General features: G+C 41.8%; 1 protein-coding gene across 1 annotated transcript in view; it reads left to right on the top strand.

Moving 5' to 3' along the window:
- Window positions 1-19,043, top strand: part of pappa2 (pappalysin 2) — a 507,671-nt gene that overhangs the window by 233,452 nt on the left and 255,176 nt on the right. Inside the window, exon 3 of the mRNA XM_072274753.1 lies at window positions 13,646-13,791. Within this exon, the coding sequence (XP_072130854.1) occupies window positions 13,646-13,791 (146 nt within the window). The remainder of the gene's footprint in view (window positions 1-13,645; window positions 13,792-19,043) is intronic.

The following is a 19,043-nucleotide window of genomic DNA, read 5'->3' as shown; positions in this document are numbered from 1 at the left end:
CCATTGATGAAATCTCTGTGTAACTTAATGCTACATCAGGATGTAAACAATCCTTGTCTGTCTTAACGTTGTCCACTATTCATTGCTTAGTCACATACCGTAAACTTTCTGACTTGCTTGCCACCAGGATGCCTGGTTATTCCAAGTCTCCTCCACTCCTATATCATTGGCTTTCGGGAAAACCATGAAAGGCAGCATTCATGATGTTGGAGTGTGGTGGTTAGGCCTGTTGACCTAGACCTGTTGCTGCAGTGGAAGTCTCCCTTACAGCTAGGAAATGAGAAGGCAAGCATTGCAAATTTGAGGTTTTACAAAAATTGATGTAGATTATTCTTAACACCATATTAAAACATCAGGGCAGTACTTCTGAATGAAATTTCCACCAAATTTCTCTCACATTGAAGATATTTTTCCCATTTTTTGGGGGGTCCAGTAACTAGTGACCTCAAAACGAGAAAATCTGCGGATGCTGGAAATCCAAAGCAACACACACAAAATGCTGGAGGAACTCAGCAGTCCAGTCAGGATCTATGGAAAAGAGTAAACAGTCATTTTTTTGGGCCAAGACCCTTCATCAGGACTGGAAAGGAAGGGGGAAGGAGTCAAACTAAAAAGATAGAGGGTAGGGAGGAACTAGTAGAAGGTGGCAAGTGATAGGTCAAACCAGGAGAGGGAGATGGTGAAGTACTGGGAAGTTGATTGGTGAAAGAGATAAAGGGCTGGAGAAGGGAGAATTTTATAGGAGTGGACAGAAGACCATGGAGAAAGGGAAGAGGGAGGTGGAGGTGATTGGTAGGCAAGGAGATAAGCTGAGGGAGGGAAACAGAAATGAAGAATGTTGAAGCGGGGGGGGGGGTGGTAGAAATTATGGAAGTTTGAGAAGTCGATTTTGGTTAGAGGCTACCCGAATGGAATATAAGGTGTTCTTCCCTCAACCTGAGTGTGGCCTCATCGTGGTAGTGGAGGAGGCCGTGAACTGACATGTCAGAATGGGAATGGGAAGTAAAATTGAAATGAGTGGCTGCCAGGAAATCCCGCTTTTGGTGTCAGATGGAGCGAAGGTGCTTGATGAAGCAGTCTTCCGATCTATGTCGGGTCTGGTGGAAATACATGAGGCCATACGGGGAGCATCAGATACAGTAGATGACCCTGACAGACTCACATGTGAATTTTCACTTCACCTGGAAGGACTGTTTGGGGCTCTGAATGGTAGTGAGTGAGGAGGTGTAGGGGCAGATGTGGGCACTTGTTCTGCTTGCAGGGATAAATACCAGGAGGGAGATCAGTGGGGAGAGACAAATGAAGAAGAGAGTTGCGTAGGGAGTGAAACCTGAGCAAAGTGGAAAGGTGGGGGGGGAGAGAAAGATGTGCTTGGTGGTGGGATTCTGTTGGAGATGGCAGAAGTTATGGAAAATTATGTGCTAGACGCAGAGGCTAGTGTTGTAGTAAGTAAGGACAAGATCTTGCTGATTCCCAAGGTCAGAATCCCACAGCACCAGCCACTCAAGCTCATGGGCTGGACAAGTTGCTCATTTTGTTAAATAGAGGGCAGTTTAAGAAAACCTCTCTGATAGCCTTGTCAGCACGAAAAAAGAATTTTGGAGTACAAAATGGTGCTGGCGGTATAGGGTGACTTTTTACGGGCAGCTCACAGGAAAGCATCTGGATATACATCTTCTGAACCACTATCACTGCAGTTTGCAGCCTGTAATTTCTCTTAAACACTTTGAATAATCTGAATGCACTAATGATTTTACAATCTGCTGATGAGCCTGAAGGACTTGGCGAACTTGACTCTCAGCTATGTAGGTACAGTACCTGAGAGCAACCTGATGTCCATCATAGAAAGCAAGGTCACTGCAGGGGTCTCTAAGTTCAAAGTAAATTTATTATCAAAGTATGTATACAGTAACTCACCGTATATGACCCTGAGATTAATTTTCTTGTGGGCATACACAGTAAATCCAAGAAATACAATAGAATCAATAAAAGACTGCACCCAACAGGATGAACAAACAAGCAATGTGCCAAAGGCAACAAACTGTGCAAATACAATAATAAATAAATAAGCAATAAATATTGAGAATGTTAGATGAAGAGTCCTTGAAAGTGAGTCCATAGGTTTTGGGAAGGTGTCAGTAATGGGGTAAGTGAAGTTATCTCCTTTGGTTCAAGAGCCTGATGGTTGAGGGGTAATAACTGTTCCTGAACCTGGTGCTGTGGGTCCTGAGGCTCCTGTGCCTTCTCCCTGATGGCAGCAGTGAGAAGAGAGCTTGGCCTGGTTGGTGGGGGTCCTTGATGATAGATGCTGCTTTCCTGTGACAGCACTCTGTATAGATGTGCTCAATGATGGGGAGGGCTTTACCCGTGATGGGCTAGGTCGTATCCACTACTTTTTGTAGGAGTTTTCATTCAAGGGCATTGGTGATTTCATACCAGGCCACGATGTAACCTGTCAACATGCCCCCCTCCCCCACACACATCTATAAAAGTTTGGCAGAGTTTTGGACGACATGCTGAATCTTCGCAAACCTCGAGGAAAGTGCAGGTGCTGCCGTGACTTCTTTGTAATGGCGCTTAAGTGCTGGAGCCAGGACAGATCCTCTGAGATGATAATGCTGAGGAATTTAACGTTGCAGACCCTCTCCTCCTCTGATCTCCAATGAGGACTGGCTCATAGACCTCTGGTTTCCTCCACCTGAAGTCAATAATCATCTCCTTCGTCTTGCTGACGTTGACTGAGAGGTTGTTATTGTAGGACCATTCAGTCAGATTTTCAATCTCCTTCCTATATGCTGATTCATCACTACCTTTGATTTGGCCAATGACAGTGGGGTCGTGGCATTGAAGCTGAGCTTAACCTCACAGTTATAAGTATAAAGTATGACTGCCAGACTGAAGCAATGACCACTCATCCCTAGCATCGTTCTGGCCAATGTACAGTCATTGGAGAACAAAACAGAGGACCTAAGACCAACAATACAGTATTGGAAGGAAATGAGGGGCTTCTGTGTACTCTTTTTCAGTGAGGCACAGTTCCCCCCCCACACTTCAGACACGGCACTCCTGTTGGAGGTATTTTCAATCCACTCGATGGACCAGATGGTGGCATCAGGAAAGGGCAGAGGTGGCGGTGCCTGCTTCATGGTAAACTCATTGTGGTTCTCAGACGTACCAGTCTTGTCTTGCTCTTGTCCTCCTGACCTGGAACATCTAACAATTAAGTGTCAACTGTTCTTATCAATTGAGTTCTGCTCCGTAATCCTGGCTGCAGGTTGCATACCGCTAAAGACAGACGTCATGCTAACACTTAATGTATTGAGTGCCATGATTAACAAACAAGAAACAGTCTTTCACTTGCTTGCTGGGAACTCCAATCAGGCTTGCTTGAAGAAATCACTGCTCAATTACCATCAGCATATCACCTGCGGCCCCAAGGGATCCAACACACTCAGCCAATGCTACACCTACTATCAAGAATGCCTACCTTTCCATCCCTTGACAGTATTTCAGAAAATCTGACCATCTGGTTGTCCTCCTACCTCGATATAGGCAGAGACTAAAGAGACACCAGAGGTAAAGACAACAAAGCGGTGGTCACGCGAATCAGAGGAGCAGCTGTGTGCTACTTCAAAGGCCGGGCATCGTCAAAAGGGAGGATGCTGGGGCAGACTTAAAAGTTCAAAGTAAATTTATTATAAAAATACATATATATCACCATATACAACTCTGAGATTCATTTTCTTGTAGGCATACTCCACAAATCTATAGCATAATAACCATACCAGAATCAATGAAAGACTGCCTAACTTGGACGTTCAACCAGAGTGCAGAAGATAACAAGCAGCACAAATTTAATGAATGAATAAATAAATAGATAGATAGATAGATAGCAAGAAATATTGAGAACATGAGATGAAGCGTCTTTGAAAGTGAGTTCATTGATTGTGGGAACATTTCATTGATGGGTAGTAACTGTTCCTGAACCTGGTGGTGTGAGTCCTGATGCTCCTGTACCCTTCTCCTGATGGCAGCAGTGAGAAGAGAGCTTGTCCTGAGCGATGGGAGTCCCTGATGATGGATGCTGCTTTCCTGCGATAATGTTTCATGTAGATGTGCTCAGTGATGGGAGGGCTTTACCAGTGACGGACTGGGCTGTGATCGCACTACTTCTTGTACAACTTTCTGTTCAGGAACACTGGTGTTTCCACACCAGACTGCGATGTAGCTAGTCAATATACTGTCCACAACACATCTATAGAAGTTTATCAAAGTTTTTCAATGTCATGCCAAATCTCTTCAAACTCCTAAGGAGGTAGAGGCACTGCTGTGCTTTCTTCATAATTGCATCTACCTGCTGAGCCCAGGACAGGTCCTCCAAAATAATAACACTGAGGAATTTAAATTTGCTGACCCTCTCCACCTCTGATCCTCCAATGAGGACTGGTTTGTGGACCTCTGGATTACTACTTCTGAAGTCAATAATCAGCTCCTTGGTCTTGCTGACATTGAGTAAGAGGTTGTCATTATGGCAACACAGTCAGATTTTCAATATGGTGATTCATCTCCACCTTTGATTCAGTCAGCAAACTTGAATAGGCGTTAAAGCTGAGCTCGAGACAGACTAAAGCAATGGGGTATGAAATGGCTTCTCACCAGCATTTTGCTAGCTAATGTATAGCCACTAGAGAAAAGGATGGAGGACCAGAAGGGAAATGAGTGATTGCTGTGTTTTCTGTTTCACTGAGAAATGGATCACACTGGACATGCCAGACTTGGTGATCCTGTCTGCCAGGTTCTCGATCCATCAGATGGACAGAACTGCATAACATTCTAGGAAGGTAAGAGGTGGGGGACTGTGTTTCATGATAAATTCTTTGTGGTTCTTGGACATAGTGGTTTTGTCACACGCTTGTTCTCCCAACCTAGAATGTCTAATGATTAAGTGTCGACCATTCTATTTAACAAGAGAGTTTTCTGCCATGGTCCTGACTGTAATTACATACCACCAAGGCAGATGTTAAGCAAGTACTTCATGTTTTGCAACACACATAAAAGTTGCTGGTGAACACAGCAGGCCAGGCAGCATCAAAATAACCCATCCCAATGCTTTTTACATCCTTGCTGGGGACTTCAATTAGGCTAACATGAAGAAATTTCTGCCAGCAGCACATCACCTGCAGCACCAGAAGCCCCAGTACATTTGAACACTACTATACTATTATCAAGAATGCCTACTATTTCATCCCTTGACTGCATTTTGGGAAATCTGATCATCTGGCTGTCCTCCTCCAATTTGCATATAGGCAGAGAGTTGAGAGTAAGGCACCAGAGGTGAGGACAACAAAGAAGTGGTTATGGGAGGCAGAGGAGCGGCTGTGGGATTGCTTCAAGTCAGTGGACTGGGCCATGTTCAAGGACTCATCAGAGGATTTAAATGAATATGCCACCTTTGTTATGGACTTTATAAAATCACTGATGGACAAGTGTATCTCCACAGAATCATGGCTTCCTCAACCAGAATACCTAGATGAACCAAAAAATTAGAAATCTGCTGAGAGTAGATGGCATGCAGGACTGCATTCTTGTATGCTACATAGAGATTTTCAAAACAGTTACCAGAAAGGTTGATGAAGGGAAGGGTAGTAGATGTTGTCTACATGGACTTTGACAAAGTCCAGCATGAAAGGCTGGTAAAGAAGGTTCAGTTGTTTGGCAATCAGGATGAGGAGGAAAATTGGATTAGACATTGGCTTCACAGAAGAAGCAAGGGAGTGGTAATAGATGTTTGCCTCTGACTGGTGGTGTACTACAGGGATCAATGTTGGGTCTGTTATTGTATGTCATCCATATCAATGACCTGGATTGTAATGTGCTAAAGTGGATCAGTAGATATATGGATGACACCAAGATTGGGGATGTAGTTGACAGCGAGGAGAGTTATCGAAGATGCAGTGGCATCTGGACCTGCTGGAAAAAAAGGTCTGAAAATTGGTAAATGGAATTTAGTGCTGACATGTGTGAGGTGTTGCACTTTGGGAGGATGATGGAGCTCTGAGGAGCGTGCTAGAACAGAAGCATCTGGGTATACAGATCCATAATTACTTGGAAGTGACGTCATAAGTAGATGGTGTTGTGAAGAGAGCTTTTGGCACATTGGTCTTCATAAATCAGTATTGAGTATAGGAATTGGGATGTTAGATTGAAATTGTATAATACATTGGTGAGGACAAATTTGGAGTACTGTGGGCAATTCTGGTCACTGTCCCATAGGGAAGATATCAATAAGATTGAAAGAGTGCAGAGAAAATTTACAAGAATATTGTTGGGGCTTGAAGAATTGAGTTTTAGGGATTGATTGAATAAGTTAGGGGAATGAGGGGAGATTTCACAGAAAATAAAAAAATTGAGATGTTTAAATAGGGTTAAAGCAAGCAAGCTTTTCCACTGATGTTGGGTGAGACTGGAACTAGAGGTCATAGGTTAAGGGTGAAAGATGAAATATATAAAGGGAACCTGAGCAGAAGCTTCTTTATGCAGAGGGTGGTGCAAGTGTGGAACAACCCGTGAATGGAACTGGTGGATGTGGGTTCGGTTGCAGCATTTAAGAGAAGTGTAGATAAGTACATGGATTCCCCAAAAGCTGCTGGGAAAACTGTCCATGATGAGTCTGAGCAACTCCCACTGTAACTGCTTCTTGGACTTGCTGAAGAAGAGATCACAGACAGTCCATACTGACAGCAACACTGACACCCCCAGGGCTACATGCTCAGCGCACTGTTGTTTACACTGGTAATCCACTACTGTACTGCCAAATCCATTTCTAACCACATCATTAAGTTTGCTGACAACACAACAGTGGTTAGCCCCATCAGCAACATTGATGAAAATGTAAACGGGGAGGAGACAGAGCAGCCTATGGACAGGTGTAAGCATAATAAACTAACCTGAGTCTCAATGTGAACAAGACTAAAGAGATAATTATGGAATTCAGGAAGGTGCAGGCAGATCACTCCCTACTGCACATCAGTGGCTTCTTGGTGGAGAGTCAGGAGCACCAAGTTTCTTGGTGCGCACAATACTGACACTTTGTCTTCGACACCACCTCTTTAGCCAAGAGAGCACAGCATCATCTCCACTTCCTGATGAGACTAAGGCAAGCGAGGCTTCACCCCAACTCTCAATTCTTACTACGTTCTAACAGAGCACATCGGGTGTGTCCTGACCAGCTGCATTATCATCTGGTATGGGAATTTAAATGCATCAGGTCGCAAGACCCTGCAACGGATAGTGAGGGCAGCTGAAAACATCACTGGGGTCTCTTCCTCACCCTCTCCTTATTCGGGACATGTCAGAAGCGCTGCCCATGCAGTGCCTGCAGCATTGCCAAAGACCCCTGCCTCCTTCCCGCAAGCTCTTCAACCTACTGCCATCAGGCAGAAGGTAATGCAGCAGAAGAACAACAACTGTCAGGCTGGGTAACAGCCTCTTCCCCTGGGATGTTAGACTTTGTAGCACCCTGTTGCCACCCAGTACATACGTACACCCTATCTGAATGTCCTCCACTCCCCAACTCACAGACATGCTCTCATCCTGTGTTGGTCACCTTTCATCTTTTATTGATGCTGTTACACGTATTTACACTGCTACTTGTTTTATTATAATAGCGCCAGTAACATTATACTGTCTCACGTAAACATGCATCTCCCACTTTATGTCAACCTGTAAATCTTCAGGCCCTGTCACTCAGGGACTTGTGCCAATGTTATGTGTGACTGTACAGTACTCTATAAAAGTCTTAGGCACATATATATAGTCATGGTGCACAGCACTGCATTACGTATGTGAGTGATGATAAACCTGATTTTGATATGGACCTCTGTTGTGGACTGAAAGTGGGAAGGGGGCAGGGTGTGGTTGGGAAAAGGGAGGGAGCAGGAAGTACTAGGGAGACATTCTGCAATGATCAATAAACCAATTATTTGAAATCAAATTACTCTGCCTGGTGTGTCTCACGTTGGGTGCATCTGCACCTGTGCCAACCCTGCCTCTGGCATTCCATCTCTTCCAACTGTCCCATGCCCTTCCCGCGGCACTCCATCCTCACTTTTCCCAACATCCTTTGCTCCTGCCAGATTTACAAACTCGGTTTCTGCTCCACTTTGACAAATACAGTAAAGTCTTAGGCATCCTAGCTATATAGTATATGCACCTAAGACATTTGAATTGAATTGACTTTATTACTTACACCCTTCATGTACATGAGTAAAAATCTTTACATCTCCGTCTAAATGTGCAATGTGCAATTTATAGTAATTTGTAATAAATAGTATGTTCAACAGGACAGTCAATATAACATAGAAATACAATTGTATCAGCGTGAATTAATCAGTCTTATGGCCTGGTGGAAGAAGCTGTCCCGAAGCCTGTTGGTCCTGGCTTTTATTCTGCGGTACCGCTTCCCAAATGGTTCCAGCTGGAATAGTTTGTGGTTGGGGTGACTCAGGTCCCCAATGATCCTCTGGGCCCTTTTTACACACCTGTCTTTGTAAATGTCCTGAATAGTAGGAAGTTCACATCTACAGATGCGCTGGGCTGTCTGCACCACTCTCTGCAGAGTCCTGCGATTGAGGGAAGTACAGTTCCCATACCAGACAGTGATGCAGCCAGTCAGGATGCTCTCAATTGTGCCCCCGTAGAAAGTTCTTGGGATTTGCAGAATACTCTATGTGCTAGATCATAACTATATGTGTTGTGTATGACTATGTGTTCTGAATTTTGCACCTTGGCGCCAGAGGAACAATGTTTAATTTAGCTGCATACACGCGTATGGTTGAATGACAATAAACTTGAAATTGGATGTGAGGGTAATGGAGGGCTATGATCCAGCTGTGGGTCAGTGGACTAGATGGGCGGAAGGGCTAGTTTCTGTGGTGTAATGCTCTATGGTGTTATGACTGGCCATCCAAGAAAGTAGAAGTGGTCCAGGTATGAGCTCCAGAAATCCATCTCACATGCAAGTTGGCAATTCCAGGCTAAACTTGAATCACACATGGGTGCTTGACAACTGTGGCAAGGCTTTAATATTATCACTAAAGCAAAACCAAGCAACATAAATGACACCAAGGTATCGCTCCCAATTGAGTTCAATGCCTTTTATGCCCGCTTTGACTGACAACTTGGAGGCGTCTTCACAAACCCCTACAGCCCCCATTGACCCTGTGATCTCAGTCTCTGAGGCTGACATGAGAGCATACTTTAGGAGGATAAGTACATGAAAAATGTCTGCCTCAGACAGCATATAAGATTAATTTGGAAAGCAAACATACTAATCATCCACTTGATGTCTAAATGCAATCATGTTGGATTAAAAAATAAGAAGAATGTTTGTGTAACTGCTCAATCATCCATATCTTCCAGTCTCAAAGGAAAAGAGGTACTTGTCTTAAACTCAGTGATATAAAGTATACCTGATTGAATCAGGTTTCCATTACGGGAGCAAGAATCAATCTGCTGGAGGCACTCAATGGGTCAAGCAGTAGCGGTGTGGACTTGTTGATTTTTCAGGTTGAAACACTATATCAGCTCTGAGAGCCGAGAGGGAAGATAGTTAGTACAGTATAAAGAAGTAAGGAAAAGAGTTGAGACAGGGACCGATAGGTAATTGATGGACTGACGAAGGAAAGGTGATAACGGGTGGATTGAGCTCGTTGGGGAAGGGGAGGAGAGGAGTTGAGAGACAAGATGCAGGTGGATGATAGATGGAGGCAGGCAAAATTAAAAAGCAGATGGAGTTGAGAGGAGGAGGGGAGGATGAAGATGGAGACAGCTAGGAGGGAGAAAAGTGGGAAAACTGAGACTATGGTACTGGGATTTTACAAGTCAGAACCAATGCAGGAATGTGATGCAAAATGATCAGAACTGGAATCTGATACATCAGCGCCGGAATATGATAGGACAAATTCCAGAGCTGGAATCTGCTCTGGGAGGCTGGGGCGGGCCAACAAAATGCTGCAAAACATATGACTGCTGCCCTTCACGAGCCAGGCAGGTATCACCCAACATTTCCAAAGGGGTATCCTGGTGTCCAGTGGCAGCACAGATGCATGAGATGTATCAGATTAAGTCAAAATACTATTTGACATTGCAATTGATTGCAAAGTATAGCTGATCCCTCTCAACTAAATTACCAGATATTTAACTACAACTCAAATGAACATGATATCAGTGCCTCTTTTCATGGGATTGTTAGGCACAATTCTAAAACTTGTCTTTTTGTAGGGCTTCCAAGCAACCAAAATAAAACTCTCATAAAGTAAAATTACATATTTTTATCATACCTTGCTGGGTACTGAAGACTTGTGCTAATCAACTGGCTGGAGTGTTTATGGCATCTTTGACTCTCTCGCTTCATCATTCTGAAGTATCCATCTGCTTCAGGCAGGCTTTAATCATGCCAGTGCTCAAGAAGAACCTTCTTCATCTTGATAACCTGCCTCATTGACTATCGTCCAGTAAGACCTACATCCACTGTATCGAAGTGCTTTCAGAGGGTAGTCATGAAACGCATCACTCCTTCCTGAGCAGTGACCTGGATCTACTTATGGTCTTAGAAAAGAATCAGCTAAATCAACATAGTTGAGATCAACAAGAAGGCTGGCATAGCCATGGTAGACTAACGAACCTGCTTCTATACTGTACAACTTTGACTCTGTCTGTCGGAATGCATCCATAAGACCATAAGTTGTAGGAGTAGAATTAGCCTATTCAGCCCATTGAGTCTGCTCTGTCAATCTATCATGGCTGATTTATTATCCCTCTCAACCCCATTCCTCTGCCTCCTCCCTATATTTTTATACCTTGACTAATCAAAAACCTATCAACCTCTGTTTTAAATATCCCGAATGACTTGGCCTCCACAGCCATCTGTGGCAATAAATTCCACAGATTCACCATCCTCTGGTGAAAGAAATTTCTCCTTATCTCTGTTCTAAATGGACATACCTCTATTCTGAGGCTGTGCCCTCTGGCTCTAGACTGTTTCATTATGAGAAGCATCCTCTTCTTGTTCTGGGCCTTTCAATATTGAATAGGTTTCAGTGAGATCCCCCCATTCTTCCAAACTCCATTGAGTACTGGACCAGATCCTTCAAAAGCTCCTCATATATTAACCCTTTTGTTCCATTCTCATGAAACTTCTCTGGACCTGCTTAAGTTCCAGCAATTCCTTTCTTAGGTTAGGCACCTAAAACTGCTCATAATACTTTGAGAGGAGTCTCACCAATTCCTTATAAAGCTTCACGTTGTGGATTCTGCTGAGGTGCAGCATTGTTTGGCATGGTGTGCAATTCCCACTGAGTGCAATGTACTGTAAATGGAACGTGGTCTTTTGTCAATAAAGGTCTTTGATGACATCATAGTAGCTGTGAAGGTATATATTTAAAGAGTTAAGTAAATGGATTACACTGTTAAGTCATTTTTCATGACAGGGCAGAACAAAACCTGAGCTGCTGAAGCAGAGTGAGGTACCGTGACAGCTCTACTAACTTTATTTTGTGCTGCCTTTTGTTTGGACTTTCAATGCCTTTGATAAGATGCCTCTAAAGAGATATTACCCAATATTGGTAATATATTGTCTTGGATTAAGAATTAGTTGACAAACAGAAGATAAAGTATAAGAATAAATAGGCCACCTCAGGTTTGTGCTGACATGGGGACGGATTCTGGAACCAATCTGTTTCTGAGGAGGAATTTCTTGAGCCAGAGGGTAGTGAATTTGTGTTGTTCTTTGCCACACACAGCAGTGTGGACAAGTCATTGGGTATATTTAAAGTGGAATTTGAAAGGATTTTGATCAGTTAAGGGTGTCAAAAGTGTCATGGAAAAGGAACGAGGCTGGGGTTGAGAGGGAATGGTGAATCAGATTTGATGGGCCAAATGGCCTAATTCTGTTCCTCTGACTTATGATCTTAAGGTGCTACTGAGAAGTGTAGGTGAGAAATCTACTGAGAAACCCAGAGTGGTGAATTTTTGGAAACCTCTCCCCATGAGTTGTGGAGTGTATTCTGTATCTCACTGCAGTCACCCATTCTGTCGAGGAGTTAAATAGCACATGTTCTTATTTCTGACATACATATGTTATGAGTAGGTCATTTAGTCATCATAGACAAGGGAAGCATCATTCCTGTCTCTAACCTGTGAAGCTTTGCAAAATTGTGTGTGAAGGTGACTCATTCATTAATATCCAAAAGAGCATTAGCCAAGTCTGTTTATCTCCCCCTTTTTGGAGAAACCCAATATTCAGAAATCTAGCGCAGCAACCTGTGTTGCACCAACTGTATTCCATGCATATTTTTGAGAGGAGACCAGATATAAATTCTTGCTTCTGTCTCTTATTGTTTTTATGTTTTTATGTACCACACCAGGATTACTTAAATTGGTATTGTCACTCAGATCACAGTATAGCCATGTCATGGATGTCTGCCACTCTGGCCATTCCCTGTTTTCCCTTCTGACTTCTAGGAGAAAATACAAAAGCTTTAAAAGCAGGACAAACGTTGACCTTTATAGCTAAAGATTAGTTTTATTTGCCACACGTGCGTTGAAACATACAGTAAGTGAGTCATTTCCGTCAAATCAAAAAAGTGATGATTGTGCTGGGCTTTGGAAAGTATGTCTTTGGAAAATGGGAGGAAACTGGAGCACCCAAAGGAAAACTAATACAGTAACAGGGAAAACATACAAATTCCTTACAGAAAGTCAGGGAAAACATACAAAACTCCTTACAGAAAGTCAGGGAAGATGTACAAAACTCCTTACAGAAAGTCGGGGGAAAATGTACAAACTCCTTACAGAAGGTCAGAGAAAACGTACAAACTCCTTACAGAAGGTTGGGGAAAACGTACAAACTCCTTACAGAAGGTCGAAGAAAACGTACAAACTCCTTACAGAAAGCTGGGGAAAATGTACAAACTGCTTACAGATAGAGACAGAAGCTGTCCTTGATCCATGATTGCTGTAAAGCAATGCACGAGCTGTTATGCTACCATGCCACCCTAGTTGCATCGCACAGATCTGGAACATTCCATGTTCGAACATCAGCAACTTATATATGATTGTGTCCTTGGTTAATTTTTTTAAAACTTAAATAACTTCCAGTTTACCAATATGTGCATGTGTTGGTGCTGGAAGGGAAAATCACTTCTGTGATATACTACCTTACCTCATCTATGTTGAATTTCTGTTGTCACCATACATGATAAGTGCTCTGGTCTTCAATTCTCTTGATCCTCTGCCATAGTTTTTGTTGGAGATATTGTGCATAATGTGAGGAAAATCCCAAAGGAAGTTCAGCTTGACTGGTTATATCCAGACTAATCATGCCCTCTATCATTCCATGCATACACTTTTAGTCAAGTGAACCTAAATAATTTAAAACCAAAAGCTTAGAATTGTCTCAGGCACTCTTTATTTTCCATGTATGTCTCATTCTTTTAAGTCCTAATGTCTTGTATGGCCTTCCCTTTTACAAAATTTGATTAGCCTGTGGTTCAATAACCCAGCTTTTCATGCCCAGAAGCTGATGATAATTGCTGGAGAATGAATTGGGTTGTCTGATGTTGGCCTTTTCTCTTTTGTTGTTTAGGACCTACATGAGTGTGAAGGAACTGAAGGAGATGCTGCAGATCAATGGTTCCATGCATCTGAACGTCTATTTTGCCAGTTCGGTGCGGAAGGAGCTGGCAGGTGCTGCTACTTGGCCCTGGGATAAAGAAGCCCTGACTTATTTGGGTAAGTGTGCTCAAGAGCACTAGTGGGTAGGGTTTTCCATTCGTTGGGTGATGTCGGTCAGTTATATACTGTACATTCTGTGCCTATCAATCTCACTGTGATTAAAGTGAACAGAACCACTTCCAGTGTTTGTCAGATGACACATACACCAAGTGGTCTTTGGCTATGCTTTTGTGGAAAGTTGAGATCTTAGAAAAGAAGGAGTCAACAGATCAAAGCTTTTCTTAAAAGGAAGGACCAACATCTTCTTTTAGAGTCATTGCTCTTAACATTAGATATGATTGTGGCATTTAAGAGGCTTTTTGATGGGCAAGTGAATTTGTAGGGAATGGAGGGATATAGACCTTGTGCAGGTAGAAGGGACTGGTGTAATTAGACATCATTAGCTTAGGTTGTTTGGTACGAGATTGTTGGCTGAACGCCTGTTCCTACGCTTCACTGTTGTAAGTTCTGTTGGCAGTTTCTGTGCTGCCTCAGTTATCTGCAGCTGGGACTCCTATCTATTACTTGTCAACTCAAAACATTATTGCTGAACACTCCTCTGAAAATGTTTAGACTGGAGTGGAAGGGTTGGCATACGGGGAGTAGTGGTAATGTGAGAGGCTGGAGCTGTTAAAAATAGGTCAATAAACATGGAATGAAATGATCTCTGAGCAGGTACAATGAGATCGACTGAGATAGGCAGAATTTTGATTAGCTATCCTGTGATATATTGGTGCTCAGATGTCTCTTAGGACAGAGTTCCACTTTTGATCCACAGGTTTTGAGTCATGCCATTGACAGTCTAAGAGTTCAATAGCTTAAAAGTTTTAATGATCCTTTCAAGAGAAGGAAAGCTTAGTAAGTTTTCATGTGCATGTCTTAAGTTGTGCGTCTGCATTGATCAAAGAAAAATAGAGTGTGTTATGTTTCAGATTGCAGAAAGGAAGGAGATGTGTCCTTTGTTTTTTTTTCTGTTCCTTTTATTTCTGCTGTAGATAGTTTTTTTGTTGTTCAAAGACTGAGCCTTTGGGGTGAGTGCATGTTCCTTTTGCTGCTTTATCTAGGGAATGAGATAGCTGCAATTATTCTTCTTCCCTGTGCACAGAGGGAGAGGTTGCTTATAATTTACGTAGACCATGGGTAAAAGAAAGATATGGTTTAAATCTCAAGGGACATGACTTCTTATGCCAAATCATGCTGAATCTGATATATTGTTATCACCTTCAGCGTTATCTCATCAACAAAAGTATGGAGTTGACAGTGAAAATTACCGCCCCTACCCCACACCCAGGACAAGGGTAATAATCTGATGAAAGATAATTGACATGAAATTTTAATTCTGTTTCTTTCTGTATAGACAGTATCTAATCTTTGTGTACTTTCCTCACATTTCATGTTACTAATGAACACTGAATGGTCTTGGCAAAGAATGGAGTTTGACCTGTTAAATTATTGTCCTGTTTGTGGGTCTGTAGGTATCCCCTATTTGGAATAAGTACTTATAATGCTATAAAACAGTGAATCCTCTGACATGTACAGGCGTACGCTCAAACACAGTCGCTGAATCGGTAACGTTGAGAACTCCAGATGTGTCCAGAAATGCAGCAGGGAAATGCATTTCGCTACTCCATTCAGTTGGTGTTTTGTCCTCTTGCAGCCCACAGTGTTGTTCCTTGCTTTTTGGATGAGGGACCTTGTATCAGCAAAAATACAAGTCAAATACAAGTTATCAGCAAAAATTAAGAACAGATTTGCTAACTTCTGAGGAAATGTTTTCAAAAGTTATGTAAAAGTAGGACTGCAATCAGATTTTATTTGCGTTATACTTTAGCCAGGGTGCATTGCATAAACAGTGGTTACGCACACTTTTCAAGTCAACTGGGAGCTGTTATTAAAAAAAAGCACTTGTCTTAAGTTAACAGCGCAAACTGCAAACATGTACTGTTTCGACCAACAATAACAATTTGCCAAACTCTTCACAATTTTTCTGTTTATATGCATTTCTCATCTCTGATACAAGTGCACGAGGCCAGCCAAACTCAAGCATAGTTTTCAGGTGGAGCAGGGAAAGGGAAACTAGATAGGAATGCCATAGTAAGTCTTTTTGAAATCTATTATTCTGTCCATAATTTATATTGTATTTTTATTTGTGCATTAGCTTTAGTTAAATTGTCAAATTTCTAGCAGTTCAGAAAGTAATGTTGGTTCGAGTTTAGAGGTTTTCTCCAGAATTTGGACTAAACTCTTGGCCAATGTAAAACTGGAATACAAGTGTGCAAGTGTATGACCACTGACGGGTTGGTAGAAGGTCACCTTGGTAGGTTCCGAAATGAATGTGTACAGAGGATTGGTAAAGGAACACAAATGTACTCAGATTTTAAAAATAATATTGAAATACATTAACTACATATGGTGTATGAAATTAAAAAGCTTACAATTACACAGGCTTCACCTCTTTAATTCTCATCTCATGCTTAGGTGATAAATTTATGACATTATTTAATATTAAAATTTTTTGCAGCACAGTTGTTTTATAATGGTATTTTCTGAAGAATGAAGTGCTCAGTCAGATCTTTATTTTGAATAGCTCAAGTGTGTTAAGTATCTTTGTTCTATTTACGATATAAAATAAAATTTGAAAAGCTTTGTTAAATTCCTTGTTTGAAGTCATTTTGGGGTCTATTTAGACTTTTGTTGGTTTTTATTTGAAAATATCAGTTTTTAGCAAAGCTTGTGTTTTGTGTTGCTTTTGTCCAGTATAAAGATGATTAAATCAGTCCCTTGTGGATAATTTGACAAGGCACATCAGTAGCTTTTAAATTAAACCTTGTTGATCAAGATCTTGTTGATCAAGGGAAGTTTACTACCATACTAAAGAACTTACACACCCAATTCAGGGTTGAACTCTTGCTCTCAATTGCCCTTCAATATTGATAACATGGCAGGATGGTAGAAGTGAACCTCAGAACAAATTTCATCCAATTCTTCTAAATGTATTTGTTTTTTGTTGGTTCACTTTTTCCTAACAGATGCAAGACACAGTGATTCAGAAACAGTTTTACTAGTTGTTGCAGAGCATATAATCACGTGAATGTAATGATACACAGCCTCTCATATCCAGCAGTGTTCATAAATACCACGTTGATGGGTTACTTGGCCACTGTAAATTTTCCTTAGTATATAGGTGAGTGATGGAATGTATGGAGAATAGAAGAGAATGTGGGAAAAATAAAAATTAAATTGATGTGGGTGAAGTGGAAATGGGTGGTTCAAAGTTCAAAGTAAATTTATTATCAAAGTACACATATATCACCATATACAACCCTTAAATTTATTTTCTCATGGGCATTCATAGTAAATACAAGAAAGAAAATAGAATTAAAGAATGACCAACCCCATCCATGTGCAAAAGACAAAAAACAAACTGAGCAAACACAAATGAAATAAAAATAATAGATATTGAGAACATGAGATGAAGAGTCCTTGAAAGTGAGTCCATAGGTTGTGGGAAAAATTTAGTGATGGTGCAAATGAAGTTGAGTGAATTAGACCCTCTGGTTCAAGCTGGACTTGCATGCTGGACAGATACTCTGATCAGAGGCTGCTGACCCTCTCCAACTCTGAGCTCCCAATAAGAACTGGCTCATGGACCTCAAGTTTCCTCCTCTTGAAGTGAATCATCTCCTTGCTCTTACTGACATTACGTGGGAGGTTGTTGTTATGACACCATTCAGCAAGATTTTCATTCTTCCTCCTGTATGCTGATTTGTCAGCACCTGTGATTTGGCCAACGACAGTGGTGTCATCAGCAAAATTAAATATGGCATTGGAGCTGTGCTGAGCCTCACAGTAATAAGTTGGTGGATGGTCTGTGAGCCAAAAGGCCTGTTTATGTGCTTTAGCTCTCTGACTTCATGGCTCTGTTTATTAGGACCACTGCTCCTGCTGTTGATCTTCTCTTCTGAGCATGCAGGATTGCCAGAAACCACCAAGATCCTTCACCAAATATGCAGAGTAGATTTTGACTATATCATTGATATCACCAGCAGAAGGGATGGGAATCAGTGAAAGCGGCTTCCTCTTCAAACCCAGCTGGTGACTGTGACAGTTTGCACCCACGTCTAAAAAGACAAGATTACGTATCCACTTTCATGGCCACCTGTGTATAATTCAAGGAAAGAGATTGCACTCATGTCAGAACAGCTGCAGTTAATTTAAAAAAAATGCCCGAGTCTTTAATTAAATACTGTACTTTTTATTTGTACAGTCTGGGCCTTGGCCATCCTTTTGTTTGAGTGTGTTTGATATTTTCAAATGAACTTTCCTTTAGCCTTACTAAAATCCCATTCCCAAATAACAGCTCGTTCATGAAACCAGATGGTCTGATTCCCAATTACCAGTTCCTCCATTAATTCAATCTCTCCCATTCCCAAATACCAAACTTTCCATTTACTGGCTAATTTCCAAACATCAGTCCCTCTATTAATCCAGCTTGTCACATACCAGCTCCTTCTTTAACTCACCCAGTCCCAATATGGAATTTCAGATGCTTTGCTAATGTAACAAATCCTATTCCACAATATCAGATCTTCAAGTTACTCAATCCTCCCATTCTCACACACAAGCTCATTCTCAAATGTGGTAAGTTTGTTTCTCAGAAGCAGTTGTTCCATCACCAACATCATGTATGTTGTTTTAGATGTAATTTTCCCTTGTCTTGCTCTCCTTTGAGCTTATATACTGAATACTCTGCACTAGGTATTCAACAATTGGATTCAGCTGCTGGCACAGAGTCCATAGATTTGTTTGACATGTACCAGATGTGTATAAGTTATTATCTGTGATCTAAGCTGTTCAGACTGTTACATTTTGCACACTTTGCAAAATGCTCAGCTCTGTATCATAGTCTAAATCTACAGTACGTTACTATCATATGTTGTGTTAGCACCACTATCATAGGCTCATTAGTTATGTTTAGAACATAGAACATAGAATAGTACAGCACAGTACAGGCGCTTCGGCCCACAATGTTGTGCCGACCCTCAAACCCTGCCTCCCATATAAGCCCCCACCTTAAATTCCTCCATATACCTGTCTAGCAGTCTCTTAAACTTCACTAGTGTATCTGCCTCCACCACTGACTCAGGCAGTGCGTTCCATGCACCAACCACTCTCTGAGTGAAAAACCTTCCTCTAATATCCCCCTTGAACATCCCACCCCTTACCTTAAAGCCATGTCCTCTTGTATTGAGCAGTGGTGCTCCGGGGAA

This window comes from Mobula birostris, chromosome 12 (assembly GCF_030028105.1).
Source record: "Mobula birostris isolate sMobBir1 chromosome 12, sMobBir1.hap1, whole genome shotgun sequence".
NCBI lineage: Eukaryota > Metazoa > Chordata > Chondrichthyes > Myliobatiformes > Myliobatidae > Mobula > Mobula birostris.
Note: the sequence above shows the minus strand (reverse complement) of the source record. Positions and strands in the feature narration are given on the sequence as shown.